General features: G+C 56.1%; 1 protein-coding gene across 11 annotated transcripts in view; it reads right to left on the reverse strand.

Annotated features, from left to right (window-relative positions):
• The window catches only part of MEF2D (myocyte enhancer factor 2D), a 51,869-nt gene that overhangs the window by 21,691 nt on the left and 3,774 nt on the right, over window positions 1-26,404 (reverse strand). For 8 of the 11 annotated variants that reach the window (XM_085209582.1, XM_085209578.1, XM_085209579.1 and 5 more), the window contains exons 2-4: window positions 24,559-24,696; window positions 5,329-5,596; window positions 1,809-2,012 (exon numbers count right to left, since the gene is read on the reverse strand). In XM_085209582.1, coding sequence (XP_085065708.1) covers window positions 1,809-2,012; window positions 5,329-5,382 — 258 coding nt within the window. In that variant the 5' untranslated portion in view covers window positions 5,383-5,596; window positions 24,559-24,696. The remainder of the gene's footprint in view (window positions 1-1,808; window positions 2,013-5,328; window positions 5,597-24,558; window positions 24,697-26,404) is intronic. The other 3 variants (XM_085209574.1, XM_085209575.1, XM_085209576.1) reach the window with 1 other exon arrangement.

The raw sequence follows: 26,404 nt of genomic DNA on the forward strand, positions 1-26,404 counted from the left end.
TGCTTGCCAAGCCTCCCACCATGCCCTGAACCTCCGAGAAGAAGACATGCTGAAGATCTGATAGGTGAGACATCAAGAACCTGCACAGAACTGGGGCTCTAGTGAGACCCAATCTGAGTCCAGCAAACTCCACGATCAGGAATGGTCCTGGCAGGGTTTGGAACAGAAAACAGAAACATCTTGAAGCAGTCCAAGCCATGTTGCACACAAGGAGAAGGGATGAGGACGAGAATGGATGCCTGAGTGGCTTTGAACCCGCCTGAACAGGATCTCAGAGCAGATGACAGCAGCTCTGCTGGCTAGACATGCTGAGCCTCGGCTCCTCTCCCCACCATCCGCCAGTGTCCTTCCGCTTCCCATGTTCCTCTCTCCAGCTTTGGATGCAGATTCATCTTTTCATGTGGTGCAAACACAGCATTTCTTTGGGTGCCAAGGACTGCGTGTAACTTGTCGGCTTGGGAGTGTTTGCATCTTGGACCATAAGGGAACAGAGAATGCTGCCCAAAATGTTTACGGTATTTTTAGGCTGAGACAAATCTGTTCAATGCTGCGAGCTCCAGTATGAGCATCCTGGGGAGGCTGGGCAAGGTTGCACCAACGAGCGAGGCAGGGAACCGTGGCTGTGAAATGCAGCAACTGAAGTGCATGAGGCCCTACTGTTCCCAGGGTAAGGCTACTACCACAGTGCTTCAAATAACATCCAGAAAGAGCATTCTGAACAATTAGGAAGGTCAACAGATAGGTGCTTGTTGGCTGCTTGGTGCTGAGCAGGAGCGCAGAGGGCAGCGGATGCTGGTTCAAAGCGCTCACAAAGAGACGCTTCAGGGAGGTGGGAAAAAAAAAACAACAACCCCAAAAGAGCCAGATTTTTTGAGCTAGGTTGTGGGATTGTCTGTTTTTTCTCTTTATGAAATCAAAGCCTGAGCTCACTGCCTGATTTGCACCAGAGGGCTTCAAAGGCAGAAATCACAGGTCCAAGTGGCAGGAGAGGACGGTCTGCAGCATCCTCGCCATGCAAGCCCCAAAGTGACTAACGGTTCCACCGGTGCTAATTGATGCCCGCCCATAATGTCAATAATTACCCAGGCAGCCCTCGCATTTGTCTGAATTTGCCCATGCGTAAAGGGAGCTGCCCACACACAGCTTGCAGCTGATGAGTGACACACGCGTGGTTCTGTCACATCACTGCCACGATGTGGCTGGGGAGCTTAGCGAGCATCCTATGCTCCAGAATGGTACACGGGAATGAGGAGGATGTGGTGGGGATGGCCAGAGTGGGCTGGCTGAGAACAACCTGCAAGGCTGCTGGTTTGGAGGGAGCAGTGGGTGTCGCCAGCCTCAGCAAGGGTTGGACACTGAGCCCTTGTCATCCCTGCCACAGAGCTGGCTCAGATAGGATTCACAAAATGCATCTCCACCAACCCAGTGGGAGGCAGGCTGTGCTCTGAGCAGAGCTCAGAGGAGAGGCACTCAAAGGCCTCCCCAGCCAACGTCACTTGGTGTTAGCTGCTGGTGCCCTCCTGTAGCCCCACTGTGTACAAATGACACAGCTCACGGGGCCAGTTGCAGCCCTGGGAGATACTTCCAAAACCCAACCTGATTTACCTGGAAAATCCCAAAAAGCCACACTGCACCCCCATTTCACAGCAGTAAACCAGCACATAACTCCAGATGGCTTCCAACAGCACCAAAGTTTGATGGAAAAAAAGATGCCAAATCAGCCTGGCGGTCTGCTCATTCCCCTCAGATCCTGCTCAGCCTCCTCCCCATCCCAGCCCCCCTCCAGTGGGACGCGGATGTGGCCTCACCTCAATGATGTCCGCATTGGTCCGGCTCTCGTGGGGCTCGTTGTACTCAGTGTACTTGAGCAGCACCTTGTCCATGTCGGTGCTGGCATACTGGAACAGCTTGTTGGAGTGGTTGAAAATGATCAGGGCGATCTCGCAGTCGCACAACACGCTCAGCTCGTAGGCTTTCTTCATCAAGCCGAACTTGCGCTTGGTGAAGGTCACCTGGAAGCAAGCAGAAGGGATTTGGGATGAACACTGGAGGAGAAGCCAAAAGAAGGTAACAGCAGGACACCTCTTGTACTCAGCTTCCCCAAGTGGACAACAATCCCAAGCTCTCTTCTCCCACCTCCCTCTTCTGCATGGCCCAACAGATTTGTGCTGATGCCTATTTTGGGCTCGCAAGGCAGACACTTCACAAGCGCAGAGATGATTATCAGCATTGGAAATTGCATATTGCCAAATCAAGAGAAAATAAATTTCAGCAAAATCCCCAGCAGAGCTACCATCTGTTCAGGGGCTGCGGGTTGCTGGGGGGATTTTAAGTTGAATATTCTCACAGTGCAGAGCTCTTCCTAGCTCACCACAGCAGCCTGGATGTCACCCGGCCCCAGCTTGGAAAGCACAGGTGTGAAGTGCAGTTTTGTGCCCCAGAAGTCAGAGAGCTGCGTGTTCCACCTGCCAGCACTGTTTCCTGCTCTCCTGGTACCTTGCATGAGCACTGAACATCTCATGGAGGGAGAGCTGCACAACAGGAGGTGGCCATGGCTGGGTGCAGGCTCCAAATCCAAGTGATTCCCAGTCTGCACCAACACCCACCAGGATGCAGCCGGCTGGAGGTGCTGGTCTGGGGCTCCTCATCCCAGTCACAGCACCCATGGATGCTGTAAGCAGCTGCAAAATGCTCCTGAACCCCCAGAAAGGTGCAACACTTGCTCTCTTAACAAAAAGCCAGAGGAAAGGAATAGAAAAGCATGGAGGGGAGGCTCCCACACTGCTTCAAGTGTGTGCGAAGCAGCGTCCTGGGGCACAGGCAGTGACCAGCTGTGACACCCTGCAGTGCTGCAAGGCTGCTCCCTCGCTGTCTGCGTGCAAGGTAGGGCTCAATCCCACTTAGGACCACAGTCACAGCATTGATCTTGAAGCTGAGCAGCTCCAGCCTGAGGTGTGGAGGGAGGAGCTCAATGAGACTTTGGCTCAGCAGTGCCACAGGAGCTGAGCCTGAGCTTCCCAAGGCATCGTCGCCACAGCCTAGCACGCACTCAGTGACCTGTGAGGGCACGGCCCATGCCTCCCCATCCCTGCTGCTGGAGCTGGAGCACATCTCATCCCTCCCAGCCATCTCCTGAAGATGATTAAGCAGTAACGAGATTGGGTTCTAATCACCTCACCCGCTGCTCTCCGCCACGTGCATCACTCGCCCCAGCTCCAAGTGCGAGCTCACGTGGCCAGCGGGCATCCTGCTGCCCTGCATCACCCAGGGATCCAAAACCACCCAGTGCTGGGGCTGCCCTGAACTTCTCAGGATCCCCTCAGCTCTGAGTCACCTGTCCAGAACGAAACAGCAAGCTGAGCAGTGACAAGCAGACCAAAGCACCGAAGGATCCCCATCCCTCTGAGAAGAAGATGTTTCCTCCCCAGGGACACGGCACAGAAGTAATCCTTTTTCTCGGTGCCCACAGCTCTCCTTGCAGAGAAAAGCACACACCTGCCCTTTAACCAGCCCTGCCACGAAAGCATCAGCTGCATGTGCCCTACACATCCAGCAGCTATAGGGCAGGGAAACACCAAACCCCGCTGCGCCACGCAAAGGGGCTGAGATGCACGTGGGCACGCGCCCCATCTCAAAGAATTAACCTTATAAGTCTAAGAGGGTAATCAAATCTCATGCTTCAGGGCGTAAGCCGATCACCAAAGGGGTCAGGAAGGAATTACTGCCCCACACAGCCCTACACTACCAGGGGATTTTTGCCTTTCCCCTGATGCAGACCATATTGGTCATTGCCAGAGTCAGCAGCCTGGCCCTGAAGGACTGATGGTCTGATCTGTTCTGGCAAATCCTCTCCAGTAATTCCCCTAATGACATTAGAGACTCTTACTTGCTTTCCTCCCCTGGGTTTGGCTTCTGCTGTAATCCCAGTCCCCTCCACGCAGACTTGCTCTCCCCGCGCCATAGGGATGACTGCTGCTGGACCAGGAGAGCACAGCCACAGCAGAGAGGCTCTGCGGGTGACCCCCCGTTTCCAGCATCCCCCAGCCACAATATTCCCATCTCCAGATGGAATATCTGCCTGCAGCAGCAGCGGGAGGGCAGCGAGCTGGAGCAAGACAACCAGCCCGGGGACCTGAGGCTCTCTGCACATCTGAGACTGTGGGAAAGGGCTGCAGACCCCCGCACCACAGCCCCAAATGCCTCCCGCTGCCTTGGCTGCCGGTGCTGGCAGCAAGATGCTGCTTTCCCATCCTGAAGGCTTTACACAACAGTGCTGGGCTGTGCCACCGGCTCCAGCATGACCACAGATTTTCCATTTGCTGCAGCTCCAAACAGGGCTGGCTGCGTGCGTGCAGCACCGCACTCCCCTGCACATCCCCAGCAAGCACACCCCAGCTTCTTTAACAAGCCCAGAGCCCTGCTTGCTGCTTGCTACGGAAATGAGCAGTGCCACGAGCTATTGGAGTCATTAGCAAAGACACTTTACGCCATCCTATCCCCTAATCGCCGAATAATGAAGAAAATCTGCCATTTTCTATTGTTCGACTGAGGAGCAATAGGAAGGTTCAGCACATTCTACTATCTGCCACTTCTCAAGCATTAGGGATAGACAGCACAGTTTGTTTTTCCTGGAGGACAAATGAAAAAGCAGTAGAAGAGTGCAGCAGGACATGCACTGGATGTCCTCCACGGCCTCAGGAAATACAATGGTGGAGCAACCGCAGAGCAAAGCTGCTCCAGCAACGCACTGCCACTCTGCAGCTCGGACTCAGCAAGATGAAAATTCGGGAGAAACGATGCCTTTTTTTCCCCTGTGAGATGCATGGATGCGTTTATCCATGCATGTACACACATGCACATGTATCAACAGCTCCGTGTCAGGGCAGTGGAAATCTGGCATGAGGAGGAAAAAGCCCTGGACACGTGTTAGAGCTCCATTGAAAAGAATTAAAATTCCTTTGGGTTGCTAGCGTTCAGAAAAAATGGATCCTTGTTGTGGTTGTTTCTTATTGGAAAAGCCTTGTGGAAAATGTCAAATGAAAAATGTTTTTTGCGAGAGAAGAGAAGTGGCAGCTAAGTGGGGAGGATGCTTTCTTCTAGAAAGGGCTTAGGTGTGAGCAGCTCTGTGCTTAGTGTAGGAAAACAGGGCGGTCTGCTGGGCTTGGGGCATCTGCTGCAAGCAGCCTGAACCCAGCCTCTATGGCTTAGTATTATGGGCTGGGGGAGAAAAGCAGAGCTTGGCCCCAAAGGGATGCAAGCAGGGAGTTAACGAGACTCTCAGAACATGTGAAAATTGGTACCTGGGGGGGGGGGGGGGGGGGGACCCACCTGCCGGTTCCGCTCATCTGTGATCCGCTGGATCTGGATCTTTTTCCTCCCCATCTTCTCAGGAGATCCTCACCGCAGCAGCACAGCGTCACTCGGGGGAGTGCGAGAGGAACCCCCTTTTAAAATGTTCTCATGAAAAATGCTGGGGGGGGGGGGGAGGGGAGGGAGAGGAAACGACGAAGAACCAAGGGAAACCAAACGAAAAGGAGCTGGGCGCTCAGTTCATGGCACCCTCCGACGAGTCCAGTGGGGCTGAGCCATCAGAAACCTGCAGGGACAGAGGCAGAGGTGAGACCCGAGCCCAGAGATTTGAGGTGGCACCCCATCCCTCCCAATTTCAGGGAACCCCCCCAGCACGCCATCACTACCATCCTCCCAGGACATGATGACTCTTTTTTTTTTTTTTCCTTTTCCTCTTAATAATGCCACAAGCAGCTGGTGTTTAGCTGGTGATTAGCTCAGGCAATTTAAATCCATCTCCAGTTCCTGCATACATCTCCAGTGGTGAATTTTAAAATGTCTTTATTTGATTACTCAAAGCAAAGAAAGAAATACGCCTGTGTAACCAGGCACAGAAACCTAATTCTTAGGGGCAGGGCGAAGGAGGACAGGGAAGGAAGCCGGGTCAGGGCACCCCGTGAAACACAGCACCCCCAGCCCCATTTCTCAGTGCAACGGGTGGGACAGGGCAGCAGAGGCACCGAGTGCCTTTTTTCCCCCCTCTGTTTTTCTCCATCTTCTTTCTTCGAGCGGCTGAATAAGGGCAGTGATAAGGTTGCACTTAACACAAGGCTGCCCCGTGCCAAGGCTCAGGCTGAGGGAAACGCCAGTCCCAGAATAGCTCCCTATCTGCCTCCACTTGGCAGCACCGAGCGCTCAGGCTGCTCACAAGTGATGCGACCAGAGAGAAACTCCTCCTCCTCCTCCTCCTCCTCCCAGCACCCAAAACCTGAGCTCCCATCCTATCCCACAGTCCCACCCTCCAGGGACCCTCGCCCCATCCTTCGCCAGCCCAGCTCCAGTGGTTCCCCCCCCCCCCCCCACCTCTTCTCCCTCCCACTTTATTTGTCAGGGTTCAGAGCTCTGTGAGTCACTCGCCCTATTTATTTTTTTGGCACAATTATTCATCATGCATTGCACCGGGCGATCTCAGAGCTGATTCGAGCACTGGAAGGGGAAGAGGACGATCCCCCCTCTCATCACCCAGCCTTCGCTCCCTGGAGCAGCCAAGCATTCAGAAGCCCAGAGAGGTGAAGGACAATAAGAAAAATAGAAACCCTTTTCTTTTTCCCCATAAATCCCAACAGGAAAGATCAGTGCAAGGACAAGCACGCTGAGATTGCATTTGTTGATCATCATTTATCCAAACTGCTGCGTGCATCCCCTCCCAGCCAAGCATTGGTGCTACAGAGACGCTGCCAGGATCTGCTCCCCATCCCCACCTGCATTCCCACCTGTGCAGGAGCAAGCTGGGAGCCACGAGGGTTTTGCATGCGCAGAGAAAAGCGGGAGGAGGAAGAACTTTCCGCAAGGCTTCCTTTGCAGCTTTTCCCCTTGGAGGTGGCATTTCTGCAACGCCATCCTCAGCACCGAGCAGCAGCTCTGCACCCAGAGCAAGGGCAGCGTGCTGAGCCCTCCCCTGTGCTGCAGCACCTGGGAGAAGGAAACCCTCCCAAGGGATGACAACACATGGGCCACCCAACCCTGAGAGCAGGCATCCCCAGCAGCAGCAACAACAAGCGCTGGAGAACGCAGGCTGTAAATCCAAGCCCAGCGAAAGGAAGCGTTATTTTAACCTTATTCATTTGGGGAACTTCTTCCCGGGATGTGGAAGAGCTTCACCACACTTCCAAAGGGTTTGCAGACGAGCAAAGCCCAGCTCAGCACTTGCTTGGGCACCAAACCACGGTTCCCTCGCCGTGCTGCAAGCAAAGCCCAGGTGCACCAACACAGATCCCCTTCCCCCAGCCCTTTTCTCTCCTGGTGTTTTGGCTGAGGTTTTGGGGGTGTTGGAGCATCCCCCACCCTTCCCCAAATGTATTTTTAGAGCCAGGTATTCTTTCTGGCTTCCTGGCCAGGTGGCTGTTTCACAAAGCTCACCCCCCCCCCCCAGGCTCCACTTTCTGCTCAGCACCTGCAAGAAGGCACCCACATCTCCATCCCCACCCCGGTACGAGCAGCCGACATCCCCAGGCTGATACAACAAACCCCAGCACATCATACTGGCAGAAAGGCAAAGCCCAACCCTTACGAGACAATGGAGAATCTCTGCAGCCCCAGCAAAAGGAATCATCCCACTCCGCTGCGCCCCCCACTCCAGCACCCCTCATGTGCTTCTCACAAGGATGACTCTGGCAGAGCAATTAACACGCATGCCAATTAACTCCAAGCAGGTGCTGGTTAACTCTGTGCTGAGTAATTCAACTCTGGCTCCGAGTAAATTGCTTTAAATTGGGTAGACGAGGGAGGGAGCAGAGTTAGCAGTTTGCAAATAGGGGAAGGGATGAGAAGAAAAGGAGGCTCTCAGCTGGGAGATGTTTGCACAAAACAAGGAATTTGGGGGTGCTGAGTCCACAGCTCTAAGTGCTGGCAGGCAGAGAGCTGCCCTCCTCCAAGCCCTTATTTCTGGGCTCCTGACTGGCTCTGTGTATTTATTCCCAATCTGTTTTACCTGTTGCTAAATGATTTTACCCCAGTGCTGCGTGGGGCCCTTTGCACCGTTCCAAAACTTCTCCCTTTCCCATTGCACTGGCCCACGTTTCCCTGTGAGTGCACAGAGTGGCACTGGGAGCTTCACATCCACTTTCTGTGCCCGTTTGCTATTTTTAATGCCCTTTCATAGCATCTCCTTTTTGCTGCCTCCTCGCCAAAGCCAGCTCCATGCACAACCCCCCCCCCCTCCAAGCTGGCACATGAAGCTGTCCTCTCCTGCAGCCCCACCTGTGATCTCAGCACAGCATCAGCTCCAATAAACCAAACGCTGACAGTGCAGCTGGAAAGATCAAAACCTGTGGATCCCAAAGACCGAGGGAGAGAAAGGCAAATAAAAGCAGTAAATGTATTCTTTCCAAACAACAGCAACAAAGTGTTTTTATTTCGAGCGCAGCTCCGCATGGCTCTGCACTTTCCGGTGTGTTTGTGGGCATCGGTGCAGAGCCCATCATGGCATGAAAAGGGACTGCAAAATTTGGAAGGCTTTATGGAAAATGAAAGTAAAGTGGTGCTGTTTGGGAGATCAGATCTTAATTTTTGAGGCGCCTGGGTTTAGCAAAGTCCTCCCTGAGCTGATGCACAGGGCACAAGGGTGGGAAGATGGAAAGGCAGAGAGTTGGGAAGGAAGGAGAGGGAAAAGGGGGAAAAGAAGGAAGGGAAGAGGGAAAAGAAGGAAGGGAAGAAGAGGGAAAAGAAGGAAGGGAAGAAGAAGGGAAAAGAAGGAAGGGAAGAAGAGGGAAAAGAAGGAAGGGAAGAAGAAGGGAAAAAGAAAACCCTCCCCTGAGAAGGTGCCAAAAGGACCTGCACTGCTCATCGTGCGGAGGAGGTGGATGGGAGAACGGCTGAGAGCGGTGCAGAAAATCCCAAATTAAAGGGAGAGAGGCTGTGGCGTTTCCCACCTGCTGCAGTTCATGAGGAAGGAAGGATTTGCTGCAAAGAGGCAGTGCAGGGCTGCATGTCCCAAGCTAAACCCCCCTGGGTGGGTGCGCAGGGATGCTCCGCAGGCACCCAGCACCAACCTGGGTGCTGTGGTTTTATGGGCTTCCACCAGGAGAAGGGATCCCGAGCCCCGGATCTGCAACACCATCAGCACCTGCACAGACTCAGGTTCTCCCACGGCCAAAATCCACTGCACAGCCAAAATTCCCAGCTCCACAGTGCCACGCATCTGTCTCACCACGAGGGCTGGACTTCCTCCTCTCAAGGATACGGAGCCAGCTCCGGTCACCTCTTGATCCTGAGTGTTTAGCTTTAATTCTTGCCTTCCTGTTTCCTCTCTCACCGATGGCCAGGCCTGCCTGTTGTGACTTAATTGTTGTTTTTGACATATCCTCTGCACCGACACCAAGGACTCTTCGTTTCCTCCTTGCTGCTTTCAGGGCACACAGGATCAGCTTCCTCCTACTGTGAGGAGGGTGGAAAAAACAGCCCCTTGATTCATTGAGCCGCTGCACCCATGCTGCTGGGCGCCGCTCTTCCTCTCCCTCCTGCACTGCCTCTGCTCTGTGCCCGCTGTCACCGCTCCACATCAACCTCTGCCACCTCCCCCATGCCTGCCCTCACCCCTCCGCGCTCTCCATCACCGTGCCACTGTCACCCCTCCGAGCCACCTCAGCTCCATGCCCACTGCAGCCACTGCCACCCCACTGAGCCACCACATCCCACCCAGGATGGCACCTGGGGGACAGTGACCGCAGAAACAGGGCCAGGACAGCAGCCACAGCTTTGGCACCATGGATGGCAGAGGCTGCGTGCACCAGGCGAAGGGCCAGCTCACCCGCTCAGCATTGTGTAGCACCTCTTTATCTCCAAACCGAGATCAAAACCACACAAACGCACTCGAGTCCCCTCCAGAGCTTCTATTCTGGTTTCAGGATGATGCTATCTGGGTTCCTGTGCAGAGTCTCCAGATGCACACGGGGGAGGGGAGAAGAAAGAGGCTGAAGCGCGCTGCCCTGGTGCGAACCTGGCTGGGCTGCACAGCTGCACGGTTGGCCCCAGCCCTCCTGGGGACAGATCCTGCTCATGGAGCAGGTGCAGCAGCACAGGTCTCTGCAGCTGGCACCAGCTTTGTGCAGCGAAGTGCTGGGCAATGCACTCTGGTGGGTACCTGGCTCCCCCTGGATGCATCCCACAGCCACAGGTATCGCTGGAGGCTCCAGAGAGCAGAATCTGGGCTGGATTCAGCCGAACCCCTGAGGAATTTGAAGGTAGAAACATTCCTGACCCAGATTCAGGCGTTCTCTGGAGGAAAGCAGATGCCAACTGCGCTGCCAGCTCTGCTGAGCTGTAACAAAACCACGGGTTGTGCCAAGACTGGCCGAGCCTGGGGAGGAAAGCGCAGCCCCGCAGCGATGCTGGAGCGCCGATACTCGCGTGTTGCATTAAGGGGAGGGGGGGGGATGGACAGGGTTGAAAGGCTTTGGGGAAATCAGCAACCAGAGGGCTGCAGAGTGGAGGTGCCAGGCAGTACTTCGCTAAAGCGACCTCCGAAGCTGGGCTTCACCGCAATCCCGAGCGGCGGCCCTGGTGGCAGCGGCATCCTCAGTCAGGATCCAGCCCTGCTGGGAGCCACCAGGGAGGCACCCGGAGAGAGGACACCCCATACCCACCCCCCGCACATCACCACCGCAGCACTGCCCACCTCCTGCACGACAGCACCCCATACCCACCCCAGGCATCCACCATCACAGCGCTGCCCATTTCCCACATGGGAGCATCCCGACACCTCGCCTCCTCCCCCCACCCCATAACCAGCCTCCGAACCGGGATGATTTTTTTCCCCTGTACTAAGTACAGTTTTCTAAATGAAGGGAAGCAAGAGCCCATTATCTGGCTCTGTCGCCCACCCCCACGGCTCCCTGCAGGGCATGAAATAACCACCTGCCAGCTCCCCGGAGCCGCGCGCTGCGGCAATGATATCGCAGCTTCCCCTGTCACTATTGTCAGAGCAAAATTTAGATACCTGGTAATGAGGAGGTTTAATATGACAGATGAGAGGTTGACTCATTAAAAACGAGAGAGAAGGAGGGAGCTGAATTCGGGGATGGATCCTGTGCTCCCAGCCCAGATGGAAACGGGGAGGCTGTCAGATTGAACCCGTTGACAGCAGGAGCAAAAGTAAAGCAGGTCCTGATGGCAAAACTCAGTGTGGGGCTACTGGGGAGGTAAAGGGATGGATGGGGGTGGAATGGGAGATGGATGGGGGTGGAAAGGAAGGATGGATGGGGAACTATGGTTAGGGTAAGCATCAGGCATCACCCCATATGAGTGTCAGCTCCTTTCTAAGGACAAGGCAGGGACCCCCAGCTCTGCTCCCAGAGCTTGAAAACCCCCCAAACGCACCGAGCCCCAAATGGACAAATGCTGCCTGCAGATCTCCCCACCCAGCACCACAGTGGGGCCCTGCAATGCAGTGGGAGGAGGGCAGATCACACCCAGCAGGAACATTTCTCCTCCCCACCGGCGGAGCTGGGTTTCCCCCAATGCTCTCCTGGTGGTGGGCTTCACCCAGGGGAACCTCCACGAACCCCATCCCACGCTGCTCATCCATCCCTTCTCATCCTGGGACAGTTTCTACCCCAAAAAGTTTGCTCCTCAGCCACGCGGCTGGAAGCTTTCCACCCAACGACGCCGTTTCGTTTTGTTTTTAATAAAGGGAACGAGGCCCACGTGCAGCACTTTCCATAGGGAGGCACCAGCACTGCAGCCTGCAACCAGAGAGCACAGCCAGAGTGGAAAAGCCCAAATCAAACCAAGGTGCAAGCGGCCGCGTCGATGCCACTGCAGCATGTTTCCCATTAGCACAGCCACGCCGCCAAGGGCAGCTTTAACCCCATCTGTGTCCTCTGCTGAGGGCAGCGTGCACTTGTGCAGCGTATTGCAAGGGAAGAACAGGACCGGTTCCTAAAAAGATGTCCTCCTCCTCCTCCTCCTCGTCCTCCTCCTCCCTGCAGGCTTTGCACCTAAGCTTTCACAGAAGTGGATATTAAAAGGATTACCAGCACCAGCAGAAGTATTATCAGCTCTAACACAGGCCCGTCCAGGATCACAGCAGTGCTGGCCTCAGAGCGGTGAAAACCCTGCAGAAACTCAGGCCAGGATGGCTGAGGCTTCTTCTGAAGCAGCTGCACCCGCCCCAAGATCCCCACGCTGCAGAGGCAGCAGCGCATGTGGGCACAGCATCTCCCTCAGCACCCCTGCACTTCAGCATCCCTGTACCTAAGAACCCCAGCATCACCCGAACATCCCTGCACCTCCACAGCTGCACCACCCGCATCTGAGCAGCCCCGCACCCGAGCGCTCCTGCACCTCAGCATCCCCCCACCCTGCAGGGCACAGCTCCTGGCCATACGTCCATCACCCCATACCCACCCCAGGCATCCACCATCACAGCGCTGCCCATTTCCCACATGGGAGCATCCCGACACCTCGCCTCCTCCCCCCACCCCATAACCAGCCTCCGAACCGGGATGATTTTTCCCCTGTACTAAGCACAGTTTTCTAAACGAAGGGAAGCAAGAGCCCATTATCTGGCTCTGTCGCTTCTTCTTGGAGGAAACAAAGAGCCCCCCTCCCACCCCGCTCCCCAGGCTGCCGAAACGAGCAGGAGGGTGTTAAAACCCCACCGCTGACCTCAGAGGAACCACAGTAAACAAGCAAGTCAATAAGGTGGGCTGCTCCCAGCTCGGCTTCCTGTTTGCTTTTGCAGATCCTGCTGCAGGGCCGCAACGGGACGGCCACTGCTCGCCACCAGTCACCAGCATGGGGCCACGTGGAGGGGGGGACAAAAAGAGCAATCGCTCCGTGCCCCACGGAATGCAGAGCATCCACGGTGCCACAGTGCATGCTCGGTGCCTGGCCTGGGTTTTATCCTTCTATGATGCCGTGCTTGAGATCTGAGCTTGCTTGCTGCCTCCTCCTGCGTTTGTTTTATTTCAAGAGGAGGAAATCCTGGCTCTCCAACCCTGCAGGTGAGCCACATCCCTGCCGTGCCTCAGTTTCTTTCCCCCTTCCTGTGCTGCTGACCCCTTCTGCAGCTCAACCACGGACACAAAGGGAGGCACGATCATACCATAAATGTGCACTGGAGCAACGGGGGCTCAGTGGAACCCCCCCTCCCAACACCAGGGCAGCAGTGGGCAGGAGGGCAGCGATAGATAAGGGCTTCAAGTCTGTGCTCTGGGGAGAGGGATCGGAGCCGTCGTTTGGCTCCAAACCCCGCTTTTAACGGATAGGGATGGAAAAAAGGGAAATATTAATTTTAAAAGAAAACGTGGAAATAAAAAAATAATAAGGGAGGGGGCTGAGGAAAGCGTCCGTGTGCACAGCAACAACGAAAACGTAGGGAAAAAGGAGCCAGGGAGTGCAGCGAGGGGCAATGAAAGGGAACCCAGTTGGGCTGGCAGGGTTTGAAGCAACTCCCGTGGTGAAACAAAACAAAAAAAAGAAAAAGCAGCTGCTAATTTTATCTCTCTGGTGGAAAGAGTGAGTGGGGCTACAAGGAGACAGGCTGGCTGCAGCCCGGCTGTGTCTGCGGGCGCTCCGGCGTGCAGCACGGTGGGATCCCGGCGTGCCCAGGTCTGCGTCGGAATGCAAACTCCGATGATTATAAAAAGAATGTGATGCAATGCCCAAGACGGCCAAGGAGCAGACAGAGTGACCTCAGGTCTTTTCCTTGTCGGAGGGAAAGCAGACTTCTGCTGCAAAATCCCAGAGAGAAAGGCAGGCTGGCACAGACCCTGCAGCTCTGCGCACGTGGTAACGGGCACGTGATTACCCAGCACGGCTGCGGGAGATGACACAGCTGTCTCCAGGACATGAAGGAGTTGATTCAATTAAGGTCACAGCCCTCAGAAGAGCTCCTACACCAGATGTGTTTGGGCAGGGAGAGGCCGGGAACCCAAACTGCCCACCGTTGCCGAGCAAAACGCAGCGCCGCTACGGCACCGCGCAGACTGCAATACAGCAGGGCCGTGCTCCAGTGCAGCCTATGGAGCTGCTCCAGATTCAGGGCAGCACAGCAGGTCTCCAGAAGTCCTTGCTCCTGACCTTGCAGGGAAACGGCCATCGCTTCCCATCTCCAAGCCTCAAATAGCTCACCCGTGCCCTGCCCTCTCCAGCGCTAAAAAGCCATCATAACGCAGCAAAGTGCTTGTCAGGCAGAGAGAAGAGCCCCCTCCTTCCAGGAGCTCGGAGCAGATTATTTTTAAAATCTTTCTGTATCTGCTATGGAAATCAATAGGAGGAATATCCATTACACGAAACCAAAGATCCCGCATAAAAGAGGGACGAGGCGCAGCCCCTACCACAAGTGCATTACAGACAGCAGAGATGAAAACATTTACCGTAACAGCAATAAACAGGCAGAGAAGGTCAGGAAAGGGAGAACGCACTGAGACCTCGCTGAACCACAACGTCCTTATTGCTGGGGACAAAATAACAGCGTTATGGCCACAGGTCTCAGCCACTCGGGGACGAGTTGTCCCTGGCTGCCCCGGTTTCTCTGCTTTGCCACCGCTCTGCGCCCGTCTGCTGTTTGCTGCCTTGGGATGTAGGGAACGGCCACGGCCGTGCTGGTGCTTGGGGATGCTTGGGAGCAGTCCTGCCTGCAATGCAGACACCTGCAGCTTCAGCATCTGCTACCGAGCTGCAAAAAAAGGGAAGGGCCACGAGCTGGAGGGAAGCAGGCAGCAAACGGAGAGCCCAGGGTTGGGGTCCGCGCATTTCACAGCCACGTGTGGGGCAGCCTCAAACCCCGCAGAATGGCCAGGGTTGGAAGGGACCTCGAGGATCGTCAAGCTCCAAATCCCCCTGCCACGTGCAGGGCCACCAACCTCCACATTCAATGCTAGGCAGCCCCAGCTCAGAGCCTGCGCTGCGCCGGTGTCCGCAGGTGGGATGAAGCTCCAGGTGCAAACACGCAGAGGCCCCCGCACAACCAGCAGAACAGCACCAGCACACAGATGCTTTAAGCTGAGCCACGCAGGATGCTCATTTCCCAGCACTGTCCCAGCACCAGAGAGCCACTAAGGGGAAACTGAGGCACAGAGAGGGACCCCCAAAGGTGCTGCGCACCCGCTCCAAGCCGAGCTGCAGCCTCACCCAAGGGAGGAATTGCGCTCAGCTTTCCGGCATCCTTCATTCCGACCACAAAGCAGCCTCTGCTCCCACTGCCTCCCCTCCCACAGCCAGCTCACTTCCTGACATTACAAAACTCAGCCTGAACAAAGCTGGACCAAGGAGCACATGGCTGGGTCGGGGGCGAAGGGCGCCCGATGCGGCCCCACGGTGATGGAGGTTTCCAGCAGCTGCGTGCATTTATCCCACAGCTTCTGTCAGCCTCAGGCGCATCCCAGCTCTGTGATGGGAGAGCATTGAAGATGGGGAGCTCCAGCTTGTCTCTGCCTCTTGCACCCATGGTAGTGGCCAGAGCGGCCCGCTGGTCAAACAGGAGGCCCATAAGGGACAGCCCTTGATTTCCTCACACACAAAAAAAAGAGCCGTGCCCTGCAAAGCGAGGGAGCAGGGCAGAAAAGCCACAGGAGCTTCACCTTGTGCATCCAGGGTGACCCACGCTTCTGCTTTCAGCTGCCAACCCAAGGCTTGCAAGCTGCACTGTCAGAACATAACTGCTGCAAACTGTCGGGGTGCAAGTGCTGCAAACCCCAGCATCACCCACAGCAGAGGAGGGCGATGAGCACCAGCGGGACCGCAGCACCCATGGCTGCACCGAACCCCACCAGCTGCACGGCTCCCGGCTCACCGTGCAGAGCCTCCCCCTGCTTGCAGGGCATCGCCAAGCTGTGTCACTGCTCACATGGGAGCAGGGTGGAGGATGTGTGAATGCATGGGCAGGGCTCTCACTCTAAGCGTGCAGCAGCAGCCAAGCATTCAGCCATGCACTGCCCAGCTAAGCCCGGAGCGGTGCAGAAAAGCCACCGTGCACACAGAGCGTGCCATAGGCAGAGATAACACCGGCGGCTGTTTATTTAAAGCAGCTGACATCACCTCCTTGTGGAGCAAATCAAAGTGGAAAAAAAAAAAAAAACAACACACCAAAACAACAAGGGGAAGGAAAAGGGGGAGAGAGAGAAAGCAATCTTCTTGTCCGGTGCTCACCCAGAAACGCTGAGCAGACAAGAAAATCTGTTCCTGTTCGGAAGCCGGAGCTGCGGTTTCGCTCCATGCGGGCAGCGCAGCCCCATGGCACAAAGTTTGTGTCCCCTCCTCAAACCCCCAGAGCTTCACTGCAGCTCTGCAGGCTGCGAGATGCTCGGCCGCCTCATTAAATCGATCAGGAGCCAATTAGTGGCAGAGATGCGCTTACCTGCCTAGCACCACGATGGGAAAGCCCGGCTGCGGGGAGCTCTGTGTCCCCAGGGCCACCACGATCTGCAGGGTCACCACCAGCCCGTGCCAATGTGGGGACATTGAGCACCTGGGGGGCACAGTCCACGCCAAGGGGAGGTGGAGGGGCCAAGACGGAGGCTCAGATTGCAGAGGGGAAGAGCTGCCCAACCACAATCCCTCCTTCCCCTTTCCACGTTCCCTCTAGCAACGGGTCTGGGGCCACAAAACATTTGGGCTCCAAACCCAAACTTCCCCCTGGGCTGAGCCCGCTCACCATCCCTCTCCAGGGCTAACATAGCCAGCCCCAGACCGTCCACCCACAAAACACAGAGGCTCCTCAGGTGCGTCCCTCCTCGAGCCACCTTTGGAAACTTAATTACATCCAACGAGCTTGTTAGCACTCGGGCTTTTCATCCCAAGAGTGGGAAGGGAAAAGCCAGGAGGGTGCAGGGGGCAGCAGGAGCTGCAGGTCCCCTGAGGCCCCGGGGCGCACGGAGGGCTGACGGGGGCTGCGTGCGGGTGCAACCGTTGCAGCCGCTGAGTTTCGCTCTCGCTGGCCAAGTTCCCCCTTCAGTGCCGGAGATGCAGAAGCGAAACTTGCAGCTGGGTGGACGTGGGGGCGGGCAGAGGGCATCGGGCCGGGACCGGAGCACCGCGTCCCAACGGGATCCAGGGGCGTGGGGCAAACGTGGGACGAGGGACGGGCGCAGGGGCTCCGGTGGGTCACGGCACTTCTGTCCCTGGGCGCAGCCATAGGCACAGCTCAGCACAGCCCCACGTTGCTCAGCCAGCCTGCGAGGACCCCCCAAAACCCTTTGGGTGTGCTTGGAGGGGAAGCCTGATGGGTTCCTGCCCGTGTGCTGAGGCAGGGATGCCCGCAGCAGCCAGCTGCCCTGCGATGCCTCTGGTCACATTGCCACCTGCTGGCACCCATCTCAGAACCCAGCTCCCTAAAGCAGCAGCTCTGCACTGGGTGCAAAGCAGAGCACTGGGTGCACTCATTCCATTGCAGCGCTGAGGCTTCGTTTCCCCAAACTGGTTTGGAACTCGCAGAACTGCTGCGTTGCAGGGCTGAGGAACCCCCAGGGCAGCAGGAGCTGCGACAAAGCCCCCTCCCAGCATGGGGGTCTCACACCCTGCACCCACTACGGGGGCTCCACGCCAGCTCCACGCTTCCTTTGCATGGGAAGCAGCCGCTCACAGACGACGAACAGAAAGCAACACAAAATTTGTCCCTGCAGGGAAAAAGAGGAAGGGGAAGAGTGTCATCCAGTGCTGCCCAGGAGCTGCATTCACCCAGGCTGCCGAGCAGGGCGGGGGGCACGGCGACAGCACCAGGGAGCCCATCCCCAGTGCTGTGAACAAAGCAGAGTGCAGCACACACCCGTGCACATGGCACGCCTGAGTGCCAACACACCCTGCACGACAGCACCAGGAATTGCCACGCAGGCGCCCAGGGCAGGTGAAGAAGGGCACCGACTCAACGCTTCCCATTTAGGACCAACCCATTCCGGTTGATCGAGCGCTCCTCGTGGTTCTGCAAGCCTTTGCCTGGGTCAGGGCAAACCCTCACCCCTTCCCAGCACGCAGCCGGCCACGTGCACCTCGGCTGAGCACCCACTGACCCTGCGCCCGCCGGCACCCAGTCCAAACTCCACGGCCTCTGGGCACAAAGCTCCAGCACACACCGGAGGGAGGACAGGAGGACGGGAGAAAACAGTGATAACGAGGAGCAAAGCACGGGTCCTCGCTGCGTTACCTGAATCAGCAGCTGTCAGCCCCCCACCTCCCCAAGTCCACTTGCAGCCCCCCCCCCCCAGGGGCTCAGCACAGCTCTCCCTATGGAAACCAAACAAACACAGTCAGCCTGACAAACAGGACGGGATGCACCGGGCAGATGGGAGGGACTGCAGCGTCTCTCCCCCCCCCCCCCCCTTCTCCGGGTACTTTGCAAAGCAGGATGAATGACTGCAGGGTGGCTGTGCAACCAGAACGCTGGTGGTGCTGCAAAACCTGTGCTTCCCCAGAGCAAAGCATCTGAAAATCAACTGGGAGCCGGGGGGGGGGGGGGGAGGGAAAATCAACTGGGGACCAAAGCTCCAGCTGGCCCTGCGAGGAGATGAACGTCAGCCCCGAGGTGCCCAAAGGCAGAAGTGCTGGTCCCAGCCCCCAAAATTCCAGCCCTAAGCTCAAAAACCATCCTGGAGGCAGAAGCGCAGGTCCCAGCCCCAAGTCCCAGGATGCAGCAGGGATGCAGGACAGAGATGGATCCCACCAAAGCTTTGCCACCTCCACCCTTTCCCATTCCACCAGCACGGCTCCCACATCCCCCCCCCCCCCCCACCCCCCCCATCCCCCCATCCCCAAAAAACCCACTCCTTCCTCCTGCAGGGATCTGAGCACTGCTTCCCCGGCGCTGCCGTCACTGCGCCCACGCACGGATTTCGGAGGAGGAGGGGGATTTTATGGGCACCGAAGGAGAAAGCAGAAGGTCTCTGCAATTTGGGCTCGGCGGGGCCGCAGCTTTTCCCCTAAAACGTGAACTTCAAGGTCCCGGTTGCTTAAAAACAACAATAAAAACAAACAAACAAGCAAAAACCACACCACATTTGGATTTAAGATGGAGGGAGAGGGGAGAAAAGAATAATAAAATCACTGCGACCCAGAAGGTGATTGAAACGAATGGGAATGTTTCGCTTTTCCATCTGATCATTTTTCTGGCTGATAAAATGCACGCACACCCCTCAGTTCCCAATGCTTGCTCGCAATTACTGCACAAAGCACAGAGGAGCAACAGCAGAGAGCGTGGAAACTTTTTTAGGAGGGGATTTTGCTCAATGGTCGCCTCTCTGGGTCACCAAGAAGGGATTTTTGTCTTTTAAAAATACTCTTTTCGCTTTGAGTTCTCTGTTCTCTGCCCCTTCCTTCGCTCCTGCTTACACTGCATTCTTTTCTACGGTGGGGGGATGCGATCCTGCTACTCCCTTGCATGGGAACTGCACCGCAGCTCCGTGAGAACAGAAACCCACCGAAGCAGGAGGTTTCACAGCGCCCAGCTCCATGCATTACAGCACACAGAAGGGCTGCATTTGCTCTGTATCCACCTGGAAATTGTTCTTCCCAACCCCAAGTGCTCCTTCAGCAAAGCCACCACCTCCTTCCAGGACTGCCCAGGGCACGAGGTTGGGCTTTTGCTGCAGCACAGCACAAAGGCACCCCCAGGTTGGGCTTTTGCTGCCAGGCACATTGAGGCTTTTTGCATTTCGAGGCTCGTTTTATCAGCTGAGCGTCAGAAGGGGCCAAGGACACACAGCCCAGCACCTCCCTTGGCAGAGGGCAGAAGGAAAGCAGCAACGTTCAGCCCCCAAACCCAGCAGCGAAAAGAGAATCAAGAGGGCGAAAAAAATCCCACCATTTATTTTTTTGGGAGGGGGGGGGGGAGAAAAAAGAAGCCAGGAACCCCTACCCTCTCACCAGCCACAATGGTTTTCATTTTCAACCAGATAAAGCTGAGCCCGTCTCCGAGCTCTGGCTCATCCCTTCCGTGCTTCCTTCCTGGTTTGCACACACACGTGGGCAATGTGTGGGTGTGCAAGGCTTGGCTTTGCTTTTTGCAACCTCCCTGCAGACCTGGGCACCGAAGCAGAGCTGGGCCAAACGCCCGCACAGCCCTAAGCCCTAACAGGATAACGAGCTCGCAATGAGAGCCTAATGAAGGATTAGCAAAACGCACTTGCAAGAAGATGAAGGCTGCGGGTGAAGCAGCCCTTTTTGCCCCTCCGCCTGCATCCCAGCTGCAGAGCGATGCTCCGCTCCCAGCGCTGCTCTTACACCAAAGTCCTCAGCTCCCATTAGAGGCAACTAATTAACGAGACGACCTCGGCCTGCAAGCAAACAGAGCACAGAGTCAGCCCTCACCTCGCACAGCTCGGCGCAGCGCGTGCAGAAAGCTCGGGATGCTGCTCCATCCAAAAAGCAAAACGGCTCCGTTCTACAACAGAAAGCCACCACGGTTGGGGCTGCTCTGCCTTTTGATGGCTGCAGGATTCTCAGCCCTCCCTCTCCCCGTATCCACGCACGCTGGAAAAGTTCTGCTGCTTCATCTTCACCCGCAGCCAGCAGCCCGATGGGGCACTACGCGAATGCTGAGCCCCAACATACCCTGAAAACTCACCCCAAATTTCAGCCAAAGCAACACGACCGAAGGGATGTGACCAAGATCTGCATCAGAGCCCACGGAACGGAGCGAATGAAAACATCTGGAGTGAATCCAGATGTTTACCAGTGACGCAGGCAGAGGTATAAATAATGATCTGCGAGGAATTCTCTTCGCAGGCATCTCACCCTTATCAGATCCTGCAGTGACACGGCCCCGTCACCTCCCCGCCCCAGAAGTCTTGAGAAAACCAGCCATAAAACGAGAAATAAATACATCCCCAGGTCCGGCCACGGGATCCCATCTGTCCCTGGGATGCTGCATCCATCCCAGCTTTGAGATTCGGTGCCACACAAGGATCTCACGGAGGCGATTTGGAGCTCAGCATCACCTGAGCTGAACCCCCTCCCAGCCTCACTGAGGGTCAATGCAGCCCCCACCTGCTGCCCCCCCTCCAGCACAGCCCCAAAAATGGTGGAAGGAACTTACAAAAGAAATCATCCGCCCAGCTCCACCAGGCTGCTCATCCCCACTGGTGGGAAAGCCTAAAAATCTTTAATACACAAAATATACATATGTGTGTATATATATATATATAAAAATAATACATCCCCTCCCATTTTATTCCCCCACCCCTTCCCCAAGATTGCGAAACCAAGAGGGCAGCCAGGGCTTGGAGCTGCAGCATTTCTGAGTTCCTACGGAGTCTGGGCTTTTTGCCACCAGCAACAGCGGCTCTGGGGGTGTGGAAAAAGGGAGAAAAAAAAAGAAGAAAAAAAAAAAAACCCACCACACTCCTGTTTATTTTGGGGGATGAGAGAGAAAACTTGCAACGCATCAAGCTGGGAGGGGGGGTGGGGGGACAGGGAGCAGAGCTCTGGGTTCCTGGAAGCCAATGCATGCTTTGCAATGGGACTTCTGCTGGAAAATTGGGGGGGTTTAGGGGCGACTGCAGCCATGCTGACCCCCAGCTGCTCTGCTCCTGCTTGAGGGAGGGCAGCTGACCTCGTGCCCCCAGGTCACACCACCCCAGGGTGCTGGGGGGGGGGGAGGGGGCACCCATGGGTGCCACTGCCCCGGTCTGGCCATGGAAATGACAGGGGATGGGAAGAGCGGCCTGACCCAGATTCCCCTCCAGCCTGATCCCTCAGTGAAGTCATAATCCTCAGAAGGCTTCTGGGCCTTTTTTTTTTTTTTTTTTTTAAATACATCCCTGCAAGTTGCCACGGAAACGACGGCGATGCTATAATTTCAGCGTTACAGACTTCAGTGTGAGAACGGTTGGGAGAAGAAGGCTGAAAATGCAGATGAGCCACGTTGGGGACCTATGGTGGAGAAAAGTAAAACACAAGCAGCACCCACAGCAGCACCCAGGACTCATTTGGGCAGCCAGGAGGGCGACGAGGTCTCCCAACCCTTGGGGTTTGCTGTGCTCCCACTGCTCCGCGTCGCTCTGCCCGCATCGGGGTTGCGGGTGGGATCCCATCCCAATGGGATTCAGGGTGGGAGCGCACATGGCTGCTGCTCCCTGCCTCCAGGGATGCCCATGGATGCTCCCAGCTCTGGTCTCAAGGACCTCCTGGGCTGCTGGGGGTGAGCTGGAGGGTGTCGGGATGACCCTGGAGCACCAAACGCTGCTGCTGCACAGGAATGAAGCGAATCCCACCAGCACGCATCACAAACCAGCTCCCTTCCTGCACCCCTTCCCAACCCACGGTGATGCAAAATTGCCAAAATAATCAAAATCAAAACAAGATGGCAGACAAACAGCTCTGTGCAAACACTGCCTAATGGGCCATGACCTGTAAGCAGGTCCCAGGGGGAGCCAGAAAGCCCTGGGGACCCACAGGGTGCACGTGGCACTGGGTCCCCACGTTGGAAAAATCCCAGCAGGGATGTCAGAATGTGACCCTGGTGCACGGCACGGCACCCTGCAGCACCCATCCCCCGGTGCACGGCACCCTGCAGCACCCATCCCCTGCAACACCCTGGTTCATGCATGGCACCTCTTGCTGCATGACACCCTGCAACACTCCGGTGTAGTGCAAGGCACCCTGCAGTGCCCCATTTCTGGTGCGGAGTTCCAGGCTGGGAGCAGAGCCACAGAAGGATGCACACAACCTCTCAGAACATTTGATTTCAGTCCCCAAACAGGAGCCAAACCCCAAAGCTCTCGCATCCAACTTAGCAAGACCGGAGCCACCAGGATTCCTTCCTGCAGTGCCCAGAGCTCCGTATTAACCACAGCAGTATTTATCTGAGCAAAACTCAAAACAAATCTGCGTTTGCAGGACAAAAAAAGCCCCCCATTCCTCCCTGTGCTCGTGCATAGGTTCACACTGTGGGTGCGTGCAAAGCAGCCCTGCTCCCTCCTCCACCAAAACTCCCACAGGTCACACGAGTGGACAGAGAGCTCGAAAGGATGACAGGAGAACATCCCCAAGCGTGGGCAGCTCCTCTGCCCTTCGCACCTTTACAAGTGGGGCTCTTCTGATGGAGCAGCCCTCTGCATCCCAGATGCTGAGGAGACCCAACACACCGCCTGCACCAGCACAGGGTGGGGGGGATGCTTACAAAGCTCTCTGCACCTCCTGCATCGGGGTGACTTCAGCATCCCCCCCCCATACAAACCCCCATTCCACGCATGGAATCCCGTCGCCGTTGGCCACAGGGATTGAGAGGAGCAGAGCATGGCCAACGCTTTCTGCTTCCACTCCCAACGCTCTGATTTGGTCTCTTACTCTTTGCTCCCGCAGCCAACGCTGCCATTGGGAGCTGTGGGGATGTCCAAGCATCCCTCCCTCACCGGCTCCTGCAGCCCAGCACAGCGCCGTGCCCCAGCGATGCCATTTTGGTGACCAAACCCCCTGTGGCAACACAGCATGGCACAGAATCACAGAACCACCAAGGTTGGAAGAGAGCCTTCAACATCATCGAGTCCAACCAACCCATCTCCTGGCTCCCACCGCTGCACTGCGTCCCTCAGCGCTGCAGCAGAGAAGGAAGCCGTAGCGGTTAGAAAGCACTGCTCCCCATCCCAGGATGGAATCCACACCTCTCCATGTGCAACCACTGCCGAGGAGACCCAACACACCGCCTGCACCAGCACAGGGTGGGGGGGATGCTTACAAGGGGTGACTTCAGCATCCCCCCCATACAAACCCCCAGCAAGGATGGGGTCGTGCCAAGCCCTGCCTCACCAACGCCGCCCTGAAGACAGATGCTTCTCTCCCCCCTGCAGTAAAAATGCCAGTTCTATCGAGAGGCTTGCTGAAGGGAGCAAGACGCAGCATACCAGCCACCAGCTGCTGCAGGAAGAGCCTTGGCTGCCTTCACAACCAGGATCTCGCTCCGACCATTTGTTCTGCTTCTATTTTAGCAAACGCGAGGGCTCGGAGCCGCGCAGCTCCCGGCTGCGTTCTGCACAGGGATGGGGGTCTTTTGGAACAAGAAAACGAGCAGAGAGGTGCAGTGCATGGGAGGGGGGCAGGGGCTGCTCGGTGACCCAGCAGGGCGCAGGAGATGGGCAGCCCCGCAGCCCCGCTCGTCGCATTGCCCACAAGCACAACCCGATGAGGACGAGGCTTCAGCTGCCGAATTTGGGTCCATAGGAGGCCACGGCTGCTGCTCACCAGCAAAGCACAGCAAGCTTTGCTGCAAGATAGCAAAGCACCACTCGCTCGCTTGCCAAATCTCCTGTAGCACTTCTCACAAGGGCAGGAATCCCTCTCTACGGAGCCCTGCTGCATTCCGGGCAGGACGAGGCCACCCTGAGGCTCTCATGGCGTGGAGGCTGTAGAGGTTCCAACCACAGCCCCACATCATTCCCATTCCACTCCACCCCACCAGCAATGCATTGCCACGGGTGCAGAACCAGAGCATCGCCGAGGCAGAAGAACGCATCCATTTGGTTATTTTGCTTTTTTTCTTCCTTTCATTTTCCTTCCTCCCTCAGTGGAAACGACGGATTTCTCGACAAGCCCTGCTCTGCCAACCCCACGCATCTTTACCTCGTTGGTGGAACGCCCTCCGTGAGTGCTCCATGTCTGTTTTGTGAAGAACACCACTCAGAACGATCCCCACTGTCCCCAGCGGAGCGTGTTCCTGGGTATTCGCTTCTGCAGCGCCTCACGAGTTTGCCCTGAAATCTTCCATTGATGGGGGGGGGGAGGGAAAAAAAAAAAAAAAGCCACTTTAAAAAAATACAAAGCCAGATTTTCACCTTAAAAAATTTAAAAAAATAAATAAATAAAAATGATGGGATGAAACAATGGAGGGGAAAAAAAAAAAAAAAAAAAAAGTTGCCTTGTTCCAAAAGCCACTTGTGCTTAAAAAAGGGAGATGAAAAGTTTCAAGTGGGGTTATTTGTGAGCCCAACGGGAACAGATAACTGCACCTACTGCCCCTTATCACCCCACTCTGCCCCACTGATCCTTATTGCCCCCACTGCTCCTTATTGTCCCTATCGATCCCTAATGCCCCACTCTGCTCCTCCTGCTCCTCTCTGCCCCACTGATCCTCACTGCCCCACTGTTCTTATTGCCCCTATTGATCCTCACTGCCCCTTATTGTCCATTGATCCTTATTGCCCCTACTGCCCCACTCTGCCCCACTGTTCTTATTGCCCCTATTGATCCTCACTGCCCCTTATTGTCCATTGATCCTTATTGCCCCTACTGCCCCACATTGCCCCTTATTGTCCCTATCGATCCCTAACGCCCCGCTCTGCTCCTCCTGCTCCTCTCTGCCCCACTGATCCTCACCGCCCCACTGTTCTTATTGCCCCTATTGATCCTCACTGCCCCTATTGTCCATTGATCCTTATTGCCCCTACTGCCCCACACTGCCCCTTATTGTCCCTATCGATCCCTAATGCCCCGCTCTGCTCCTCCGGCTCCTCTCTGCCCCACTGATCCTCACCGCCCCACTGTTCTTATTGCCCCTATTGATCCTCACTGCCCCTATTGTCCATTGATCCCTACTGCCCCTACTGCCCCACACTGCCCCTACTGCTCCTTATTGTCCCTACTGACCCCTAATGCCCCACTCTGCTCTTCCTGCTCCTCTCTGCCCCACTGATCCTCACTGCCCCTATTGCTCCATTGATCCTTATTGCCCCTACTGCCCCACTCTGCCCCTACTGCTCCTTATTGTCCCTATTGATCCCTACTGCCCCACACTGCCCCTACTGCTCCTTATTGTCCCTACTGACCCCTAATGCCCCACTCTGCTCCTCCTGCTCCTCTCTGCCCCACTGATCCTCACTGCCCCTATTGCTCCATTGATCCTTATTGCCCCTACTGCCCCACACTGCCCCTTATTGTCCCTATCGATCCCTAATGCCCCGCTCTGCTCCTCCGCTCCTCTCTGCCCCACTGATCCTCACCGCCCCACTGTTCTTATTGCCCCTATTGATCCTCACTGCCCCTATTGTCCATTGATCCCTACTGCCCCTACTGCCCCACACTGCCCCTACTGCTCCTTATTGTCCCTACTGACCCCTAATGCCCCACTCTGCTCTTCCTGCTCCTCTCTGCCCCACTGATCCTCACTGCCCCTATTGCTCCATTGATCCTTATTGCCCCTACTGCCCCACTCTGCCCCTACTGCTCCTTATTGTCCCTATTGATCCCTACTGCCCCACACTGCCCCTACTGCTCCTTATTGTCCCTACTGACCCCTAATGCCCCACTCTGCTCCTCCTGCTCCTCTCTGCCCCACTGATCCTCACTGCCCCTATTGCTCCATTGATCCTTATTGCCCCTACTGCCCCACTCTTCCCCTACAGCCCCTCTCTGCCCCTTCTGCTCCTTACTGCCCCTCCTGCTCCACTCTGCCTCATTGCTCCTTATTGCC

The sequence above is a fragment of the Meleagris gallopavo genome, chromosome 27 (genome assembly GCF_905368555.1).
Source record: "Meleagris gallopavo chromosome 27, MGAL_WU_HG_1.1, whole genome shotgun sequence".
Lineage (NCBI taxonomy): Eukaryota > Metazoa > Chordata > Aves > Galliformes > Phasianidae > Meleagris > Meleagris gallopavo.